The 24,405-nt window shown below is 33.1% G+C and overlaps 2 protein-coding genes across 2 annotated transcripts in view; both read right to left on the bottom strand.

Annotated features, from left to right (window-relative positions):
- Window positions 1–24,405, bottom strand: part of LOC142232176 (uncharacterized) — a 212,278-nt gene that overhangs the window by 46,468 nt on the left and 141,405 nt on the right. The window lies entirely within an intron of this gene.
- LOC142232178 (uncharacterized) lies at window positions 13,823–24,201 on the bottom strand. Its single transcript, XM_075302895.1, has 2 exons — window positions 23,604–24,201; window positions 13,823–15,112 (listed from the first exon to the last, which is right to left on the bottom strand). The coding sequence occupies exons 1-2, from the start codon at window positions 23,612–23,614 to the stop codon at window positions 14,239–14,241; spliced, it is 885 nt and encodes a 294-aa protein (XP_075159010.1). The 5' UTR covers window positions 23,615–24,201; the 3' UTR covers window positions 13,823–14,238.

Genomic DNA, 24,405 nt, shown 5'->3' on the forward strand with positions numbered 1-24,405 from the left:
AACTTTTTCCAAAATTTTATTTTTACCAATCTAGCAAATAGAAAAAACTCTACTATCTGTTCAAACTCTACTCAACTGTGCTGGTAATACAAATTTATTTTTACGTAATATATGTTACATTTTCATATGTTTTGAGTTAATAAGCACATGGAACCAATTTTGTTTAACTTTAACGACAAATATTGTAGGGGATATTGTATGAAAATTTTTATGGGAATGTAGGGAGCTGTTTTTGTCCTCGCAGGGTAAACCGAAAATTTTCCCTGGCAACACTGAATTCAGCACAAGTATGTGTGCATGCCCAATATTCTTCTAAATTTTTAATTTTAAATCAGAAAATATGTCAATGTCTAGAAACCTTTATCAAAATATATAGCGACCTATTTTGAGACGGCAAATACTTCTAGATTTCTTCTACAGGGCACAATGGAGAAAATTACAATATTTTGAAGCCCAAGTAATTTATCTTTAACAATGTGTGGCAATTTGATGAAATTCTTAGCACAAATATACCAAACAAATATTTCCACATTTCTAAAGAAAATATTGTCAAAATTTTATTTCTAGAGGAAACTTTGTCAAAATTTTATTTCTTTAAACAAATAAATAAATTTTTTTTAATTTTATCTTGTCAAAATTTTGTTTCTATAGAAAAGTTTGTCAAAATTTTATTTCTATAGAAAATTTTGTCAAAATTTTATTTCTATACAAAATTTTGTCAAAATTTTATTTCTATAGAAAATTTTGTCAAAATTTTATTTCTATAGAAAATTTTGTAAAAATTTTATTTCTATAGAAAATTCGTCAAAATTTTATTTCTATAGTAAATTTTGTCAAAATTTTATTTCTATAGTAAATTTTGTCAAAATTTTATTTCTATAGTAAATTTTGTCAAAATTTTATTTCTATAGAAAATTTTGTCAAAAGTTTATTTCTATAGAAAATTTTGTCAAAATTTTATTTCTATAGAAAATTTCGTCAAAATTTTGTTTCTATCGAAAATTTTGTCAAAATTTTATTTCAATAGAAAATTTTGTCAAAATTTTATTTCTATAGTAAATTTTGGCAAAATTTTATTTCCATAGAAGATTTTGTCAAAATTTTATTTCCATAGAAAATTTTTTCAACATTTTATTTCTTTAGAAAATCTTGTCAAAATTTTATTTCTATAGAAAATTTTGTCAAAATTTTATTTGTATAGAAAACTTTGTCAAAAATTTTATTTCTATAGAAAATTTTATCAACATTTTATTTCCATAGAAAATTTCGTCAACATTTTGTTTCTATTGTAAATTTTGTCAAAACTTTATTTGTATAGTAAATTGTGTCAAAACTTTGTTCCTATAGAAAGTTTTGTCAAAATTTTATTTCTATAGAAAATCTTGTCAAATTTTTTTTTCCATATAAAATTTTATCAAATTTTTTTTCCATTGAAAATTTTGTCAAAATTGTATTTCTATAGAAAATTTTGTCAAAATTTTATTTCTATAAAAAATTTTGTCAAAATTTTATTTCTATAGAAAATCTTGTCAAAATTTTATTTTTATAGAAAATTTTGTCAAAATTTTATTTCTATAGAAAGTTTTGTCAACATTTTATTTCTGTAGAAAATGTTGTACAAATTTTATTTCTATAGAAAGTTTTGTCAACATTTTATTTCTGTAGAAAATGTTGTACAAATTTTATTTCTATAGTAAATTTTGTCAAAATTTTATTTCTATAGTAAATTTTGTGAATTTTTTTTTGTATAGTAAATTTTGTCAAAATTTTATTTGTATAGAAAATTTTGTCAAAATTTTATTTCTATAGAAAATGTTGTACAAGTTTTATTTCTATAGTAAATTTTGTCAAAATTTTATTTCTATAGTAAATTTTGTGAAATTTTTTTTGTATAGTAAATTTTGTCAAAATTTTATTTGTATTGAAAATTTTGTCAAAATTTTATTTCTATAGAAAATTTTGTCAAAATTTATTTCTATAAAAAAATTTGTCAAAATTTTATTTAGTTGTTGTTTTTTATTGCAGCTTAAAACCATACATTGACTAAACTACAAGTGTAGCTTAACCAACAGAGAAAAAGAATGTTTGTCAAATTTATTTGGGCAAAGCCCTATAGACTGCAAGGTGGTTGGATGGACGCACGTTTCGGAATTACCACATTCCTCATCAGCATCCTCTACTTGCAGCAAAACTATCAACCAATTATCAGAATAAATTCAGGCCCAACAAAAACCACACTTGAACCCTCCGAAAAAAGGTTTTACATTGATAGCCGGCTTATGCCGAAATAAATTCGAAACAAACATATCTCTTTTCCTATGCCACTGTCAAATCATCGATTTGAATTCACATGGCTGGGTTTATTTTGAGCGTGTCTCCTCTTCTTTTTCCATTTGTTTTGTTATTGTTGGTTTTGTTCTTTAAGCATTGTTGTTGTTTTTTATTGCAGCTTAAAACCATACATTGACTAAACTACAAGTTTAGCTTAACCAACAGAGGAAAAGTATGGTTTTATGCTGCAATAAAAAACAACAACAATGCTTAAAGAACAAAACCAACAATAACAAAACAAAAAAAATTTATTTCTTTAAAAAATTTTGTCAAAATTTTATTTCTATAGAAAATCTTGTCAAAATTTTATTTTTATAGAAAATTTTGTCAAAACTTTATTTCTGTAAAAAATTTTGTCAAAAATTTATTTCTATAAAAAATTTTGTCAAAATTTTATTTATATAGAAAATCTTGTCAAAATTTTATTTCCATAGTAAATTTTGTCAAAATTTTATTTGTATAGTAAATTTTGGCAAAACTTTGTTTCTATAGAAATTTTGTCAAAATTTTATTTCTACAGAAAATCTTGTCAAAATTTTGTTTCTAGAGGAAACTTTATCAAAATTTTATTTCTATAGAAAATTTTGTCAAAATTTTATTTCTACAGAAAATCTCGTGAAAATTTTATTTCTATAGAAAAGTTTTATTTCTATACAAATTTTTGTCAAAATTTTATTTTCATAGAAAATTTTCTCAAAAATTTATTTCCATAAAAAATTTTCTAAAAATTTTATTTCTATAGAAAATTTTCTCAAAATTTTATTTCTATAGAAAATTTTCTCAAAAGTTTTATTTCTATAGAATTTTTCTCAAAAATTTTTATAGAAACTTTTTCCAAGATTTCATTTCTACCACTCTACCAAATAGGAAAAACTCTACTCTCTACTCCACCCTACTCAATCGTGCTGGTAATACAAATTTATTTTTACGTAATATACATTACATTTTCATATGTTTTGAGTTAATAAAGCACATAGAACCAAATGTTGTTCAACTTTAACGAAAAATATTGTAGGGGATATTGTTTGGAAATTTTTTTGGGAATGTAGGGAGCTTTTTGTGTCCTCGCAGGGTAAACCGAAAATTTTCCCTGGCAACACTGAATTCAGCACAAGTATGTGTGCATGCCCAATATTCTTCTAAATTTTTAATTTTAAATCAGAAAATATGTCAATGTCTAGAAACCTTTATAAAAATATATAGCGACCTATTTTGAGACTGCAAATGCTTCTAGATTTCCTCTTCAAGGCACAATGGAAAAAAATACAATATCTTGTAATTAATTTGGACCAAGTAATTTAATTTGGACCTTAAAGACATCTTTGCACTTTCAGGGAAAATGGAGAAAAATTTTCGTATCTAGAAGACCAAGAAGCCGTAGTGGAAAATTTGTCTAACTGAAGGACTGATATACACCATATTCGACACGATACAAGATGTCTTTAGCACAGCTTCCTAAATTCAGTTGTTTATCCGATATAAAAATGTCCATCTACTTCTGTAAATTTTTGGTAGTCTAATCCCAGATGCAGTTTTAGTCCATGCGATTTAAAATCTGACAAAACCAGGATTTGTGACTCTATGATCCTGGTCCAGTCACAGCTAAAATCACATGGACTAAAACTGCATCTCGGCTTCATCTACAAATACATTTTAATAATAACATTCCAAATAGCATTTTAGCCAATTCGATGTAAACCTGGCACAAATACGATTGTCATGCAGAGAAGACCTCTAATTTGACCAGTCTATCACAAAAAAGGCCGTCCATCTGTCTGTAGATATAATTTAATAACCAATTTTATTTTAGCGTCAAGTTTACTATCAAATTTTTCTACTAGTTATTTAAAACATATTGCTTATCAATTTGAATTATTTACCATTGAATTTCTTAGTATGAAAAAAATAAAAAAAATCATCTGTTACCAATATACCTCAAAGCTAAACCCAAAGACCAAGTCACAAGAAGGAGTGTTTTTACTATGCATTCAAGACACAGTTGCAAACTAAAATTTCTCAACGAAATGCCTTCACTCTAAGAAAAACGAAAAAAGTTGACTATGCCTTAGGTACCCTCTCATTGTGGTTGTTTTTTTTTTTTGTATGCTCAACAAAAAACAAAGTTCTTTTTTTCAGTTAGCAAACATCACTAGATACGATGTTTCATGAAATCTATTATAGTTTGCTTGTCGTTTCCCTTTCCGGTATGCTTGGTTTCCGTTTTGAGTAGATGAAGTTTACTAGTGTTGTCAGTAGCATTTACCAACGGTGCTATAACATTTTATGGCAAACTAGCTGTATAAACAAAAGCCCTTAACAAGTCTGTGTTACTGGTAAGCAAGTCTATTTGAATACACACAAAATGGGAGTATGCATGCGATAGTACGAGTATATCTGTAAGGCCGTAACATAAAGAATGAAAAGCGTTTGTTTGTGGGTGTATGTGTGTGCGAGGCAGGAGATTAATGGTATATAGACAAAGCCTAAAGCCAAGGGAATTAATATTCTACGATGCCCTTTTCCTATTATCTGCACAATGAAAAGTCTTCAAAAGAAGTTGTAAAGAAAACTAGATTACTCGATACTGTCATTACCAGCATGTATGCAGTGCCTAAGAACAAAAAAATTAATATCTTCATAATATCAAAAAATAACATTTTGCAATGAAAAGACATTGCAATTTAGAAGCCACTCAAATTGGTTACTTTAACAAAAATGCAGTTTCAATAAAATACAAAACAAGTATACACACAAAAATAACCCAGCAAAAAATATGGTAAATTCTTCCCACGCCATTATGTTTAATATGTACTCTAAAAATGGTCTTCTTATTAACTTTAAATAAGTTCGTTTGAGGACATATACATATTTAAATAAGTAAGTAAAGTCTAAAGTAGGGCGGGCCGGACTATATTATGCCCTTCACCACTATGTAGACCAAAATTTGTGTTATCATCTTAACACCTTCAAATTTGTTGGGAGTTATTATGAAGGTTTATATTCCGATATATAAATATTTATATCTTAGCCGATGTGTTGGGTGCTATCTATAAAGGTTTTTGTCCCAAATACATACATTTAAATGTGACTCCATCTGAACAAAATTTTGTAATCTATAGACTTAAACTTTAAGTCAGCTAGTGCCCTGGGATGGTACACTATCTTAGTAAAAACAAGTAAGGAAAGTCTAAAGTCGGGCGGGGCCGACTATATTATACCCTGCACCACTTTGTAGATATAAATTTTCGAGACCATATCACATCCGTCAAATGTGTTGGGTGCTATATATAAAGGTTTGTCCCAAATACATACATTTAAATATCACTCGATTTGGACAGAATTTGATAGACTTTTACAAAATCTACAGACTCAAAATTTAAGTTGGCTAATGCACTAGGGTGGAACACAATTTTAGTAAAAAACAAGTAAGGAAAGTCTAAAGTCGGGCGGGGCCGACTATATTATACCCTGCACCACTTTGTAGATCTTAATTTTCGATACTATATCACATCCGTCAAATGTGTTGGGGGCTATATATAAAGGTTTGTCCCAAATACATACATTTAAATATCACTTGATCTGGAAGAATTTGATAGACTTCTACAAAATCTATAGACTCAAAATTTAAGTCGGCTAATGCACTAGGGTGGAACACAATTTTAGTAAAAAAAAATATGGGAAACATTTAAATCTGAAGCAATTTTAAGGAAACTTCGCAAAAGTTTATTTATGATTTATCGCTCGATATATATGTATTAGAAGTTTAGGAAAATTAGAGTCATTTCTACAACTTTTCGACTAAACAGTGGCGATTTTACAAGGAAAATGTTGGTGTTTTGACCATTTTTGTCGAAATCAAAAAAACATATATATGGGAGCTATATCTAAATCTGAACCGATTTCAATCAAATTTGGCACACATGACTATATTACTAATTGTACTCCTAGTGCAAAATTTCAACCAAATTGGGCCAAAACTCTGGCTTCTGGGGCCATATAAGTCCATATCGGGCGAAAAAAAAGCTATATCTAAATCTGAATCGATTTCAATCAAATTTGGCACACATGACTATACTACCAATTGTACTCCTTGTACAAAATTTCAAGCTAATCGGGATAAAACCCTGGCTTCTGGGTCCATATAAGTGCATATCGGGCGAAAGATATATATGGGAGCTATATCTAACTCTGAATCGAATTCAACCAAATTTGGCACGCATAGCTACAATGCTAAATCTACTCCCTGTGGAAAATTTCAACCAAACTGGGTCAAAAGTCTGGCTTTTAGGACCATATTAGTCCATATTGGGCGAAAGATATATATGGGAGCTATATCTAAATCCAAACCGATTTCAACCAAATTTGGCACGCATAGCTACAATGCTAAATCTACTCCCTGTGCAAAATTTCAACCAAATTGGGCCAAGACTCTGGCTTTTAGGACCATATTAGTCAATATCGGGTGAAAGATATATATGGGAGCTATATCTAACTCTGAACCGATATCAATCAAATTTTGCACACTTGACTATACTACTAATTATACTCCTTTTGCAAAATTTCAACCAAATTCGGCCAAAAATCTGGCTTCTGGGGTCATATAAGTCCATATCGGGAAAAAGATATATATGGGAGCTATATCTAAATCTGAACCGATTTCAATCTAATTTTGCACACTTAACTATACGACTAAGTGTTATGTTTGTACAAAATTTCAAGCAAATCGGCATAAAACTCTGGCTGCTGGGTCCATAATAGTGCATATCAGGCGAAATATATATATGGGAGCTATATCTAAATCTGAACCGATTTCTTCCAAAATCAATAGGGTTCTATTCCGACCCAAATTAGGAACATGTTCCAAATTTGAAGGCGATTGGACTTAAAGTGCGACCTAGACTTTGATCACAAAAATGTGTTCACAGACAGACGGACGGACGGACGGACGGACAGACGGACAGACGGACATGGTTATATCGACTCAGGGACCCACCCTGAGCATTACTGCCAAAGACACCATGTGCCTATCTCCTCTCCTTCTGGGTGTTACAAACATATGCACTAACTTATAATACCCTGTTCCACAGTGTGGCGCAGGGTATATATATGGGAAATATTTAAATTTTAAGGAAACTTCGCAAAAGTTTATTTATGATTAATCGCTCGATATATATGTATTACAAGTTTAGGAAAATTGGAGTCATTTTACAACTTTTCGACTAAGCATTGGCGATTTAACAAGGATAATATTGGTATTTTGACCATTTTTGTCGAAATCAGAAAAACATATATATGGGCGCTATATCTAAATCTGAACCGATTTCAAATATATGTGGCACACATGACTATATTACTAATTGTACTCCTAGTGCAAAATTTCAACCAAATTGGGCCAAAACTCTGGCTTCTGGGGCCATATAAGTCCATATCGGGCGAAAAATATATATGGAAGCTATATCTAAATCTGAACCGATTTCAACAAAATTTGGCACGCATAGCTACAATGCTAAATCTACTCCCTGTGCAAAATTGGGCCAAAACTCTGGCTTTTAGGACCATATTAGTCCATATCGGGCGAAATATATATGGGAGCTATATTTAAATCTGAACCGATTTCAATCAAATTTTGCACACTTGACTATACAACTAATTGTACTCCTTGTGCAAAATTTCAATTAAATTCGGCCAAAAATCTGGCTTCTGGGGCCATATAAGTCCATATCGGGCGAAAGATATATATGGGAGCTATATCTAAATCTGAACCGATCAAAATCAATAGGGTTCTATTCTGACCCAAATTAGGAACATGTGCAAAATTTGAAGGCGATTGGACTTAAAGTGCGACCTAGACTTTGATCACAAAAATGTGTTCACAGACAGACGGACGGACGGACGGACGGACGGACGGACGGACGGACGGACAGACGGACAGACGGACATGGTTATATCGACTCAGGGACCCACCCTTAGCATTATTGCCAAAGACACCATGTGTCTATCTCGTCTCCTTCTGGGTGTTACAAACATATGCACTAACTTATAATACCCTGTTCCACAGTGTGGCGCAAGGTATAAATATGGGAAACATTTAAATCTGAAGCAATTTTAAGGAAACTTCGCAAAAGTTTATTTATGATTTATCGCTCGATATATATGTATTAGAAGTTTAGGAAAATTAGAGTCAATTTTGCAATTTTCGACTAAGCAGTGGCGATTTAGCAAGGAAAATGTTGGTATTTTGACCATTTCTGTCGAAATCAGAAAACATATATATGGGAGCTATATCTAAATCTGAACCGATTTCAATCAAATTTAGCACACATAACTATATTACTAATTGTACTCCTAGTGCAAAATTTCAACCAAATTGGGCCAAAACTCTGGCTACTGGGGCCATATAAGTCTATATCGGGCGAAAAATATATATGGAATCTATATCTAAATCTGAACCGATTTCAATCAAATTAGGCACACATGACTATACTACTAATTGTACTCCTAGTGCAAAATTTCAAATTGGGCCAAAACTCTGGCTTCTAAGACCATATTAGTCCATATCGGGCGAAAGATATATATGGGAGCTATATCTAAATCTGAATCAATTTCAACCAAATTTGGCACGCATAGCTCCAATGCTAAATCTACTCCCTGTGCATAATTTCAACCAAATTGGGCAAAAATTCTGGCATTTAGAACCATATTAGTTCATATCGGGCGAAATATATATATGGGAGCTATATCTAAATCTGAACCGATTTCAATCAAATTTTGCACACTTGTCTATACTACTAATTGTACTCCTAGTGCAAAATTTCAACCAAATTCGGCCAAAAATCTGGCTTCTGGGGCTATATAAGTCCATATCGGGCGAAAGATATATATGGGAGCTACATCTAAATCTGAACCGATTTCATCCAAAATCAATTGGGTTCTATTCTGACTCAAATTAGAAACATGTGCCAAATTTGCAGGCGGTTGGACTTATATTGCGACCTAGACTTTGATCACAAAAATGTGTTCACAGACAGACGGACGGACGGACGGATCAAATTTGGCATACCTGATTATAGTACTTATTATCCCCCTGGTGCACAATTTCAAGCAAATTAGGGTGAAACTCTGGCTTCTGGGGCCATATAAGTCCATATCCATATAAATCCATATAAGTCCATATAAATATTATTTTGCAAAAATTTATTTCTTCAGAAAGTCTTATAATAATTTTATTTTATTTTTTGCCATCATTTTATTTCTATGAAAATTTTGTTAAAATGTTATTTCTATAGAACATTTTTCAAAATGTTATTTCTATAGAAAATTTTGTCAAAATTTTATTTCTACAAAAATGTTGTAAAATTTTTATTTCTATAGAAAAATTTATCAAAAATTTATTTATATCGAAGATTTAGCCAATATTATATATTTGAAGAACATTTTGTCAAAATTTTATTTCTATAGAAAATTTTGTCAAAATTTTATTTCTATAGAAAATTTTGTCAAAATTCTATTTCTATTAAAAATTTATTTCTATAGAAAATTTTGTCAAAATTCTATTTCTTTGGAAAATTTTGTCAAAGTTTTATTTCTACAAAAATGTTGTAAAAAATTTATTTATATCGAAGATTTAGCCACAATTATATTTTTGTTGAAAATTTTGTCAAAATTTTATTTCTAAAGACAATTTTGTCAAAATTTTATTTCTACAAAAATGAAATAAAAATTTTATTTCTATAGAAAAATTTATCAAAAATTTATTTATATCGAAGATTTAGCCACAATTATATATTTAAAGAACATTTTGTCAAAATTTTATTTCTATAGAAAATTTTGTCAAAATTCTATTTCTATTAAAAATTTATTTCTATAGAAAATTATGTCAAAATTCTATTTCTTAGGAAAATTTTGTCAAAGTTTTATTTCTACAAAAATGTTGTAAAAATTTTATTTCTATAGAAAAATTTATCAAAAATTTATTTATATCGAAGATTTAGCCACAATTATATTTTTGTTGAAAATTTTGTCAAAATTTTATTTCTTAAGACAATTTTGTCAAAATTTTATTTCTATAGAAAATTTTGTTAAAATTTTATTTCTATAGAAAATTTTGTCAAATTTTTTTTTTCTATAGAAAATTTTGTCAAAAAATTATTTTTATTTATCTACAGAAAATTTATGAAGTATCATGATTTCTACGAATCTACCAAACAGTTAGGTTAGGTTAGTTAGAATTCTACCAACTGTGGCAACCGTGATTACAATACTACTGTAGTCTTTGGAAGCGGATAGTCAACTAAAAAAAAAAATAAAATTTAGGACTTGACAAACAATTTTTTCAATTCAGTCTAAAGGAGCTCTGGATAACAGTCTTCCAATGGAATTTTTGTTGAAATTTAATGAAAAGTACTTTTTCGCTCAAACATACCTTTTTTGTACCTTCTTAAAAATTGTATTTTCCATCCCTGCTAGATAGCATGATAAAGGGTGATTTGTTAAGAGCTTGATAACTTTAAAAAAAAAAAAACGCATAAAATTTGCAAAATCTCATCGGTTCTTTATTTGAAACGTTAGATTGGTCCATGACATTTACTTTTTGAAGATAATTTCATTTAAATGTTGACCGCGGCTGCGTCTTAGGTGGTCCATTCGGAAAGTCCAATTTTGGGCAACTTTTTCGAGCATTTCGGCCGGAATAGCCCGAATTTCTTCGGAAATGTTGTCTTCCAAAGCTGGAATAGTTGCTGGCTTATTTCTGTAGACTTTAGACTTGACGTAGCCCCACAAAAAATAGTCTAAAGGCGTCAAATCGCATGATCTTGGTGGCCAACTTACCGGTCCATTTCTTGAGATGAATTGTTCTCCGAAGTTTTCCCTCAAAATGGCCATAGAATCGCGAGCTGTGTGGCATGTAGCGCCATCTTGTTGAAACCACATGTCAACCAAGTTCAGTTCTTCCATTTTTGGCATCAAAAAGTTTGTTAGCATCGAACGATAGCGATCGCCATTCACCGTAACGTTGCGTCCAACAGCATCTTTGAAAAAATACGGTCCAATGATTCCACCAGCGTACAAACCACACCAAACAGTGCATTTTTCGGGATGTATGGGCAGTTCTTGAACGGCTTCTGGTTGCTCTTCACTCCAAATGCGGCAATTTTGCTTATTTACGTAGCCATTTAACCAGAAATGAGCCTCATCGCTGAACAAAATTTGTCGATAAAAAAGCGGATTTTCTGCCAACTTTTCTAGGGCCCATTCACTGAAAATTCGACGTTGTGGCAGAACGTAAGTCTATTCATGATGAAATGTCAAAGCATACTGAGCATCTTTCTCTTTGACACCATGTCTGAAATCCCACGTGATCTGTCAAATACTAATGCATGAAAATCCTAACCTCAAAAGAATCACCCTTTATAATGGAGGGGTACACCGAGTGGTATACGTAACAATTCATCATAATTTATTGCCTATACGCTATGGTGTCCAAACTATGCAATAGAAATTTTGTGAAATATCACCATCAGCTATTATTTTAGACATTGTTACAGGAATTGGATCAAGGGTTTGGATCCTTGAATACATATTTGGTATACAATGTATGAAAATATGAATCAAAATTGACCTACTTGCAGGCAAAAAAACGAATTTGTGTCCATTTTGGAAACAGTAGCTTCAATGCTAAGGATTGTAAGGTGATTACAAAAAATAGACGGATATTGTTAAATCATCTTAGAAGCAGTCGAATATCGGTATTACGTTGTGTTACAAGCCTTTTTTTACCCTCAACCCATATTGTGGATACAAAAAATCTAAAACATTTTTAACAAAATATATCTTTCGATAAATTATTGATCAACTTTTTAATTTTGCCATTTTAATTATTTTACATATTGACCAATGGATAGCAAAAGTTTATACCACATTGACATCAATATATTTCCATAAGAACTAAAATATATAATCAATGTGATACAAAAAAAAAAAAAAACTTTTTATCTCTATGGTCATTAGGTAAACCAAATGATATAGAAAAGTTTTCCTAGAAGTACACAATATTTGAATTACGTAAAATAATACGAAGGTAGGAAAAGAGTGTGTGTGTGTATGCAGTCACAGCATCCTAGCAAAAGTTTCAGGTATAATTATCGGCAAGCCTGTGAAAAATTCAGTAACCACTTCCCTTGATATATATGTTAAGCAAAGGAGGAATGTATTATTGGGCAAATATATCTGAAGACGAAAAATAAAACTACTTCAAAACAAATTCCTCGAATATACCATTTTTATATAGACAATATTCACATTAATATTCAGGCTATTCAAGTCAAACAATTCTATAGAAATATACCGATATCAGATAACGGTTTTCGGACTTTAGTTTAAATCGGTCTGTTTTTGTATACCCTCCACCATAGGAGGGGGTATATTAACTTTGTCATTCCGTTTGTAACATATAGAAATATTGTCCCCATACAAAATATATATTCTGGGTCGTGATGAAATTCTGAGTCGATCTAAGCATGTCCGTCCGTCCGTTTGTTGAAACCACGCTAACCTTCTAACGAAACAAGCTATCGACTTGAAACTTGGCACAAGTAGTTGCTATCGATGTAGGTCGGATGGTATTGCAAATGGCCCATATTGGACTACTTTTACGTATAGCCCCCATATAAACCGACCCCCAGATTTGGCTTGCGGAGCCTCTAAGAGAAGCAAATGTCATCCGATCCGCTTGGAATTTGTTACGTGGTGTTAGTAAATGGTCTCTAACAACCATTAAAAATTGATCCATATCGGTTCATAATTATATATAATTATATATCGAACCCCAAATTTGACTTGCGGAGCCTCTTAGAGAAGCAAATTTCATCCTATCCGGTTTAAATTTGGTACGTGGTGTTAGTATATGGTATCTAATAAGCATGCAAAAATTGGTCCATATCGGTTTATAATTATATATGGCCCCCATATAAATCGATCCCAAAATTTGACCTCCGGAACCTCTTGGAGGAGCAAAATTCATCCGATTTGGTTGAAATTTGGTACATTTCGCTAGTATATGGCCGCTAACAACCAAGCCGAAATTGGTCCATATCGGTCTGTAATTATATATAGCCGACACCCAATCACACAAAAATTAGTCCATATTGCCATAAATAATCTACCAACATTTTATTTCTAAATAAAATTTTGTCAAAATTTTATTTTTATAGTATATTTTATCAAAATTTTATTTCTATAGAAAATGTTGTCAATATTTTATTCCTATAGAAAATTTTGTCCAAATTTTATTTCTTTAGAAAATGTTTATAGAAAATTTTGTAAAAATTTTATTTTTATAAAAAAATTTGTCAAAATTTTATTTCTATAGAAAATTTATTTGTATAATTTTGGGTGATCTACGAGAGTGGACTGTAAATATGCTTGCAAACTCCCAAAATTATATCCAATTTGGTAGTTTCCAAGGCAAAAAAACAAAGAAAAGGCAAAAGTATTTCAGTTTAAATATGAAGTACAATTTATTAGGTGATCTGCTTTCCGTCTTACCGCTTGTGTTGTAGCTGCATAAGTGAAACACAAGCCAAACATTAAGAACTCGAGTAATGCAATTCAGCTAAAATTTCAGTGGAAGTTACGTTAAAATGGTGGCCCTTTATCCAATTGAGCAAAAGCTTTAATTTCATGAGTAGGCCAATTGGATATAGGGTTGCCATGAATCATGAAATCGTGATGTAATTAATGACAAAAATTCAGTTGATTTTAAAATATACATAAGACTATTATTAACATACACAAGTTCATTTTTCATTCTATTGAATAATTTTGTTAGATGTTCAATATAAACTTCATTAAAGGAAAAAAGTTGTTGAAGGCACTTCAACATGTCGCCCCCCTTGCAGTATGGCAACATTAAAAATGACAAGGCCCAGATATGGTCCAGCCAAAAACCGTGCTTTGAGCTATTGGCATAGATGTGGAAGTTTGGATAAGACCGGCTCGTAAAATATGTGGAATTAGATCGTTGGCAAGCATTATTTCAATATTGGTCGGATTAAAGAAATTGGGATCGGCAAGATCGGTTAAGTGATTATAAACATTCATTAACTTCTTATCAGTGGTAGCTTCGGGAAATGTAGTATTAAGCTGCGACCTTACTTCTCCAGAAATTTGGACTTTGGCTGATTTATCATGGTATGACAATAAATTTATGGTACAGAAACGTTTGTTTCCTTTATATGTGGTAGGCAAACGCAGTCTTTCAACCAGGCCAGTCGAAATTACAGTTTGTGCTGCGCCCGAATTAAGTATAAGCCGCGCCTTCATGGGACCTTGTGGACTGAGAACTCTAGCCAGAGCTGTGGGCAAGAAAATATGAGTTCGGTTGCGGTTGCTAAGGCGATCGCTTACGTAAGATTTCGAACTGGATTTTCGTTGGCTACTTGCTGCTTTTCGATTATGTTCGTTTTGTTTCGTTCTGGTTGATGTAGAGGGGCTACGTCTTGATTTTTGATAAATTGAACGCAGGAAGCTTTGTTTTTGCTGGTGGGATTGAGGAGTGTATTCGGTGTGCAGCATCGTGTGATGATGACGATTACATACGATGCATGTTTTCCGAGATGGACACCATTCTCGGGTATGTGATGCGCATAGACAATTAAAACAAAAGTTCTTTTGTTTGGTTATTTCTCTTCGCTCGATGACAGTCATTTTGGAAAATGTGAGACAATCCTTCAAAAAATGTCTCTCGTGGCACACCTTGCATTTGGGTACGCTGGAAGTATTGCTGAAACGTAAAATTTTATTTAATATGTGAACGGATTTTGAAACTAAGCAACAAACGGTTAGATACTGGGCAATATACATAATTTACTTAAAGGTCGAACAATATTTCCGTTTTTAGTCCTGATTTCCGCAACACGAACATTCGAGTCATTACCACGAAAAACCTTTATCACTCGACCAAGACGCCATTCAGTAGGCGGTAATTGATCGTCCCTTACTATTACGAAATCATCTTCCTTAAGATTGCTTTGTACGGTTTTCCATTTATATCGGCGTTGAAGCTCGCAAATATATTCCGTTTTCCAACGTTTGGCAAAGTGTAATTGGATTATCTTCAGTCTTTGCCAACGATTCAACAATGAGAGATCATCAGATATATCTTCGGGGATAGCAGTTAGCGCAGCACCCCTGATCAGGTGGCCTGGTGTCAACGGTGCCAATTCCGATGGGTCTTCACTGATAGGGGATAACGGGCGTGAGTTCAAGATACTTTCAATGCGAATAAGTAAAGTAGAAAACTCTTCAAAGGTATATTTATAAGTACCGGCAACCTTTTTTAGGTGAGTTTTCAAACTTTTTACCCCCGCTTCCCACAAACCTCCCATATGAGGAGCGTGTGGAGGGATAAAGTGCCAAGTGAAGTTGTGAACATTGTATTTCGAGACTAAAGCCTTTTCCGCGGATCGGAGGAAACATTTGTATTCTTGTTTTAGGATTCGATTCCCTCCGACGAAATTTGTCCCATTATCTGAAAAGACTTTATTCGGGAAACCTCTGCGACCGACAAACCTACTGAATGTTGCTAAGAAGGCCTCCGACGATAGATCGGAGCAAGTTTCTAAGTGGATGGCTCGTGTTGATAAACAAACGAAAACAGTTGCGTATCCTTTCTGAATTTTTGCATTTCTAAGGCGTGACGTTTTCAAGTCAAACGGCCCAGCAAAGTCCACTCCAGTGTTGGTAAACGGTAATGAAAACCTACACCTTTCTACAGGTAAGGCAGCCATTATTTGGTGTTTAACTCGATTTTTGTAAATATTGCATGTTCGACAATTTCGTATACAATGGCGGACAGAGTTCTTTAGTCGGATAACATAAAATTCTTGTCGTATAGCTCTTAACATGATTTGATGTTCAGCATGTAAGGTTATTTTATGTGTAAAATCGATGAACAATTTACAAAATCGAGATTTTTCTGGGAGAATGATCGGATGTCGTTCATTATAACTTATATCTGCATTCGCCAAGCGGCCATTAACACGTAATAATTGATTCTCGTCTAAAAAGGGATTTAGTGTCAATAGGCGGCTTTTCAAACTTATAGGATTCCGAGATTGCAGAGCACTATATTCAGGGAAGTAATATGTCTTTTGCGCAATCATAATCAATTGAATCTTAACATAATTTATTTCCGCTGCTGTGATAAATTGGGTTTCCATTTGAGGTGTTAATCTTTTCTGGCATTTCCTGACAAAACGATACATGAATGAAATAACCCTCAATGCTCTATCAAGTGAAGAAAACCTTTCTAAAATCTCTTCTGATTGTAATGTAGTGTGATTGGTGTTAATTTTCCTTTCCAATGACAATTCCTTTGGTGAAGTTTGCTTTGGCCAAAATTCTAAAGGTTGTGTCAACCAATTCGGTCCATGCCACCAAAGGTTATTCGCATTCAATTCCGATGCCGTAGTGCCTCTCGTACCTATGTCTGCTGGATTGTCAGCTGTTGGGACATGTCTCCATGTGACATTGCCTACATTATCGAGAATCTCAGAAACTTTGTTAGCTACGAAAGTCTTCCAGTGGAAGGGCGGTTTACTGAGCCATGCCAAAGTTATCGTAGAATCCGACCACAGGTAAATTTCAGAAATTGGTAAAGTAAGAGTTTCACATACAGATTTGAGAAGCCTTGAGAGTAATGCCGCTCCACACAGCTCTAGTCGTGGTAAACTTATTGTTTTTAAAGGTGCTACTTTACTCTTTGAAACTAATAAATTTGACGAAAATGTGTCATTCGAGGTAGTCACTCTTATGTATAAGCATGCACAAAATGCCTTTTCAGAGGCATCGCAAAATCCATGAATTTGGATTTTGTGTTCCGGTGTAAATCCAACCCATCGTGGAATTTTTATGTTTCTTATTTCGTGAAAATGAGAAATAAAAAAACTCCATTTTTCGAAAGTGTGTTGTCTTATTTCTTCATCCCAATCTGTACCGTCAATCCAGAGCTGTTGCATCAAGACTTTTGCTACTACGATGATGGGAGCGAGCCAACCCGCAGGATCAAAAAGTTTAGCTACAATCGACAAGATTTTGCGCTTTGTCATTGGTTCGGAAGGTATGGAAATGTTAGTGACATTATAAAAAAAATGATCTGACATGGCATTCCAACGAATGCCCAATGTTTTGGTTTCACTAACGTCCTCCAATTTTAAGAAATCTTCGTTTAGAAGATCCTCCGGGGGAAAGTGTTGAAGAATGTCGCGATGATTTGCCGTTATCTTCATTAGAGGAAACCCTGCGGAGTTCAGTAAGTGAATCAGTTCTTTCAAATTTGCCGTGGTTTCAGTGACTGTATAACCACCAGATAGTATATCATCCACATAAACTTGATTTCTTAAAATTGCAGCTGCCGTCGGATGTGTTAATTCCCCATCTTCACTCAACTTATGTAAAGTTCTGATAGCCAAATAAGGGGCACAATTAACACCAAATGTGACCGTCTTTAAGCAAAAATCTTGAATAGTGTTAGAGGGTGATATTCGAAACAGAATTCTTTGAAATTGTCGATCTTCATCGTGAACGAAGATCTGACGGTACATTTTTTGAATATCCCCATTGAAAACATATTTGAAGAATCGCCATCTCAATATGACGTTCATCAAATCATTTTGTTGTGGTGGCCCTGTATGTAGGATATCATTTAGAGAAAATCCGGTACTAGTCTTTTTTGAGGCATTGAACACCACTCGAACCTTAGTAGATGTTCTTTCAGGCTTTACTACAGCATGATGGGGTAGATAATATGAGAAATAGTCAGCATCCTTGCAAATCTCCACATCATTGGTGGCTTCCATGTGTCCCAGGTCAATATATTCAGATAAAGTTTTATTATACTCCTGTTCAAGTTTCGGGGACTTGCTCAATGTCTTTTCCATTCTCAGAAACTGCCCCATTGCTGCACGTCTTGACGATCCTAAATACGTTCGTGTATTCGTATGGTCCTTAAATGGTAGTCGAACGATATATTTGCCATCTGGACGACGTTTGACTGTTGATTTGTAAAATTCTTCACACCATTTATCATCCTCAGATGGAGTGTTTTCAGTATTAATGCCTTCCAATTCCCAGAAACGTTTGAGGTTTTCGTTTAAAGTATCTGGATGTGTAATCCACGAAGCAAATGTTTCAACGGATCGTACACTAGGTTTACCGCTTATGATCCAACCGAATTCTGTTTCCTGCGCCAAGAGATTGCCAGCAATATTTTTTATTACACCCGACTTCAAAATATATGGTAGTATATCGCTTCCCATTAGCATGTCGATTTGAGCAGGGTGCAAGAAATTCGGATCTGCTAAGTCGATCTTATTTAATTCGGTCCAATCGGTGACGCAAGTCGGATACGATGGCATCAATTGATTCAAAGTCGTTACTACTATCACTGGTGCAGTGTGTTCAAAGTTAGACTTTCGTGATTTCAACGTAAGACGGCAGATCTTTGAAGAATTTTCTAACAAAGTTCCTCCCAAACCAGAAATTGTTGTGAACGATTTCTTTGTTGGTATTGAAAATCTATTTACGACCCTAGACGAAATAAACGACTCTTGAGATCCTTGATCAATAAATACCCTGATAGTGAAAGTTACTCCATAGTTGTCAATGTCCACGAGGGCCGTGGGTAAAATGGTAGATTCTCCTGATACAGCGAAATGAGTTCGTACATTTTGTGTATCAGAATAAGCTGCACTAGAAGTGGTAGGCTGTTCAAACGTTTCAGTCTCAATATGGAAGGAATTAGCTTGCGGATTAAGCTGACTACCATCTTGGCAAACTTCAGGATGTAGTAGTGTATGATGTTGCTGCTGGCACCTTTGACAAACATACTCACTTTGACAATCCTGAGCCCTGTGCGCATATGAGAGACAGTTTTGACACACATTATTATTTGTAACGAACTTTTGTTTCTCCTTAAGCGGCCAAGATTTGAATTTAGGGCAACTGCGTAAAGCATGATTTCTCTTGCATACTTTACACGGTCTATAGTTATGTTCAGTCTTTGTATGATAATTCTGTGATTTTTGAGGTTTCTGGGAAGTTACAGGAGGACTCGTAGGTTTCCGGATATCGGAAATGGATTCCAACATATTTAAACGTTTGGTGATGAAGTCATCTAATTGTTCCCATGTCGGCACTTGTCGGTGGTCACTCAAAGAGACTTCCCAAGCTGCCAAAGTTTCTTCCGGAAGTTTGGTTGAAACCCAATATATCAGAAGGGGATCCCACGAAATGGTCGAAACATTATACGTTTTCAGCATGGATAAGCAATTATTAATGGTATATTGAAGATTCCGCAATGATTTTCCCTTCTCAGAAGTAGCATTCTCAATTTCGAAAATCCTCCGCAACTGGTGATTTATAAGTATACGCCTATTTTCAAACCGTTGACTAAGTGCCTCCCACGCAAAATCAAAGTTATCGTCAGTTAAAGAAAATTGTTTGACGATTTGGCTCGCTTCACCGCGAGTTTTCGCTCTTAGGTGAAAGAGCTTTTGTGCTGGCGATAACTTCGGATGTTTTATATAAATTGCCGAAAACATATCTCGGAAACTCGGCCATTTATCATAACCCCCACTAAAGATCTCGGTGTCGCAAGCTGGTACTTTTAGTGCGAATCCTGACTCATCGCAGTTTCTGGAATTCGAACATGGTCTCACATCAGTCCGATCCGATATATCCTTATCTTTCTGTATAAGGTCCAGAATCAAAGATTTGCATGTCTTGTAAGACCTACACGATTCCGCAAATTTTGCGTGGATAGACTCCTGTGTCTGCTTTGTAATGTCCGTATTCTCAGTCATCTCAACCTCGTAAACTTTAACGAGTTGATGCCATCGCCGTTCCAAATCGTCAAGTTCGACTTGTAATCCAGAGAATCTCTGAGGTTTTTCCTCCAGGCTCGCAAAATCCGCGCAAAACGTAACGACTTGATCGGATAAAAAAATGAATTTCTGAGAAGCCATCCTCCCGGATATAAAGCGAACGATTGATAAAGTTGCAATACAACTGTTAGACAAAATATTTATTTATCTCTCGAACCAAGTAATTAAGTATGTAAGCGTTATACGATATGATAAATACAATATCCTTACTTAATCCGTTACCGTCCAAAATTCCAGAATAATTCGCAAAATTTTAAAGACGTCTCGTATGAGCGATACAGGTAAAATATTCCAAGGTTTCTTCGAAGATTGGTTCCAATATCGTAAAAATGCTACCGATTCCCCAGATTATTAACTAGGCCTTTTCATACAAATTTCATTGAAAATAGTGTATTTATATGTCGATATAACCAGTCATAATCGGATTATACCTGATTTTCCGAAAGCAAATTATTAGACCAATGATAAAATAAAATATAGTCAATTCACGATTTACCATACGAACATATTATCACCGCCAGAAATTCAAATATGGGTATTAGATTTAAAATCAATCAACAGATCAATGTGTGCAATTATATGGCTATTCACATGTATGTTGCAATAACATACAAAATTTTCTTTTCTTTTTCAGATTCAGTCACAAAATTAATTGATCAATCAAAGTTTTAATTGAGCATCAAAAAAATACAATATTTACAAAAAAATTGGTTTCATTAGCAAATTTCAATTAATTCTTTTTGTAATTAATTCATTTAAATTTTCAATTGATGTTGATTGCAAAACTCAATTAATGTTTTTTTTTTTTTTTTTTTTTTTTCCAATTGGTTTATTATGCCTCAATCACTTCCATAATGTACATGTATTCATAATTCTTCAACTGTCCTACTCTTCCGAGTTTAATTAAAGAGTCAATTGTAAGATAATTGAAAAATTTAATTTAATTTGAAAATTTAAAAATTCCTAATCATATTGAATTGTATTACTGTTCCTAGTTTGATTAAAGGCGCATAGTATCAACCAATTGTTTGTTCTTTCTTTTCTCTTTTTCAACTTTTCAATTGCAAATATTTCGATATTTCCCTCTGTGACTTTTTTCGTGGACTTATAAAGTGACCGTAAAGCCGTAGCAAGATCTTAAGCACTGCTTCAATAACATAAAAATAAGAATTGAGAAATTCATTTATATCCACATAATTATATAAATATTCGCGAAGTTCATATCAAGGGGTCTAATTGCATAATACTGGGATACAAGATGTTCTTTGCCTGTGCCCCCCAAATCAAATAAATTGCATATCTTAAGTCCCAGGGTTCTCCGTGTATATACATATAAAAGGGAAAGTTCTGTTATTTAATATGAGATGAAAATCAGGTCATGTGCTAATCCTTTGGCACAATGACTCGGTGGTCGCAGAAAATTGTAAATTCCAGACAGGTAACGTTAGTGTCCGCTCACTAACATTCTATCACTTCGAAAATAGAACACTTTCTTATTTATATTTCCCTTTTAGGATATCCTGATTTGTCAGCTGTCTAAATCGTGATTTCAATCAACGGTCGTTCCCTCGTTGAGGGGACTAAAACTGTGATTATTGTTCACACCTTACGTAGAATCAACTTTGCCTTTCTCGATTGCAAAGACGTTCACACCAAAACTTACTGATAAAAATGAATCTAGAACGCCTAGGAAGATCTTGTTCCTGCGTTTTATACCGCGGGGTATCTAAATGGTTTATATCACTAGCCCGTGAATGAAAAAATACCAGTGTTCAGGCCTACAATCTGGCCACTCTGTATAGAATTCACAAAAAAACACGTTAAGTGAATGTAGGCGAGAGAACAACAAAGAAATAATAATAACAACTGGGATGCATTAAAGTAATCAAGGTATCAACCAAAAAAAAAAACACACATACCTTATTCCTTGTCTCCCTCCAAATATTCGTATGGCTTGTTGATATGTTCCTCACTTCGTTGTACAGTTATCTAGCAACTTTTTTTTCCAATTCACTTGTCGTTTACTTTTCTAAATTTGTGAAAACGTGTTCCAATAGCACTAATGTGTGAAAATAATTTTTTTTCTTTTTATTTTAGGAACTTCTTGAGCCCCTTGCCTGTAATTTTTGCGGTCAGGATTTTTTCCGTTGTCGGACGTCTAATGTCCATACAAATTCAACTCAAAAAAATCCAATAAAAATCTCACTGCACTTTTACCATAAATAGTAAAACTTCTTTAATAATATTCACATAGCATATTTAATAATTTAACAAAGTCTTTGTTTTGTAATCGTTGAGTTTCCACTTGCACAAATTAAGTTTCTAATAAATTCCTCTAGAGTAGACCAATAATCTTCCAATTTTGGCCTTTAGACAAACTAATTTGCTTTTTTGACACCTTTTACAACTATTTAATTATTCACTTAGCAAGTCCCAATACTTTCAATTCTCGTATTGTGTCTTCCTCAATTCAATTTTTCTTCCTCCTCTTATGTCGCGCGTAAGCCAACTATCAAATCTGCCAAAGTTACACCAACTTCAGTAGCTGTCAACATTTTCGAAGAGATACCAACTTTCAAATAAACTACCAATAACTGATCCCACAATGAAGAGTAAAGCTAGAAGTTGACGCTGGGAGTTTGTATGTGTGTGTGTTTCTGATAGAGAATGAGAGTCTCGAAAGAGTATATAAGAGAATCTCGTACGTGCTGGCTATCAAAGAGAATTTCTCTTTCCAAACTGTGATATAAATCTTACAGAGAACAGAACAAGCTATTTTATACAATAGACTAATAGTGGTGAGTTCAGTGTATAGTGGTTATTCACAAATATCATGAGTACCTATAACATTAGATTCAATAAAAAAATGTCATATTATTACTAGCTCATGCTTTTTGACCGTGATGAATCTCTTTAGGTGCTTATGCTCGTGGAGCCTTAAGATAGTCTTGACATTAACATGTCGAGTCCGAATTTCTTATAGTGCACTCTTTTCATACAATATGCTCGTGAAGCGGTATGTAAAAAAACCCTAATTGCATAAACGAGGGGTAACCAATTCAGGGCAATTTACTTCTTCATGCCAAGAAAACTTCTAGAACTTTTCCTTTCCAACGTGATTGATAGGATAATTCAGCATTAATTTCTTTCTTCTTTCCCAACGTAATTGAAAGACTGTATACAGCACACAAATCCAAGATCAAAAATTAAAATGACGAGAAACACTATTCTCGTGCACTATGTTTTCTTTGCCAAATATTTTCGTTCGCAGAATTATATTCATAAATGCACAATCCCTAACCGTTCACATATTAAATAAAACTGACGTACCTTTTCTCCATTTCTCTGCCTTTAAGTTAGAGTAGATGAGTTTGTTTTGAGCAAAGTGGTAGTTTAACGTTTTCCAGTAACTTAATACGATTTTTGGAGCTGTTCCTTGACGGATCGATGGACCATGTATAATTTTGGGTGATCTACGAGAGTGGACTGTAAATATGCTTGCAAACTCCCAAAATTATATCCAATTTGGTAGTTTCCAAGGCAAAAAAACAAAGAAAAGGCAAAAGTATTTCAGTTTAAATATGAAGTACAATTTATTAGGTGATCTGCTTTCCGTCTTACCGCTTGTGTTGTAGCTGCATAAGTGAAACACAAGCCAAACATTAAGAACTCGAGTAATGCAATTCAGCTAAAATTTCAGTGGAAGTTACGTTAAAATGGTGGCCCTTTATCCAATTGAGCAAAAGCTTTAATTTCATGAGTAGGCCAATTGGATATAGGGTTGCCATGAATCATGAAATCGTGATGTAATTAATGACAAAAATTCAGTTGATTTTAAAATATACATAAGACTATTATTAACATACACAAGTTCATTTTTCATTCTATTGAATAATTTTGTTAGATGTTCAATATAAACTTCATTAAAGGAAAAAAGTTGTTGAAGGCACTTCAACATATTTCCCTAGAAAATTTTTGTCAAAATTTTATTTCTATAGAATTTTTTTTTTTTAATTGTATTTCTATAACATTTCTATAGAATTATTTTTCAAAATTTTATTTCTATAGAATTTTTTTTTTCAAATTTTATTTTTATAGAATTTTATTTTCAAATTTCATTTCTATAAATTTT

The sequence above is a fragment of the Haematobia irritans genome, chromosome 3 (genome assembly GCF_050003625.1).
Source record: "Haematobia irritans isolate KBUSLIRL chromosome 3, ASM5000362v1, whole genome shotgun sequence".
NCBI classification, from domain to species: Eukaryota; Metazoa; Arthropoda; class Insecta; order Diptera; family Muscidae; genus Haematobia; species Haematobia irritans.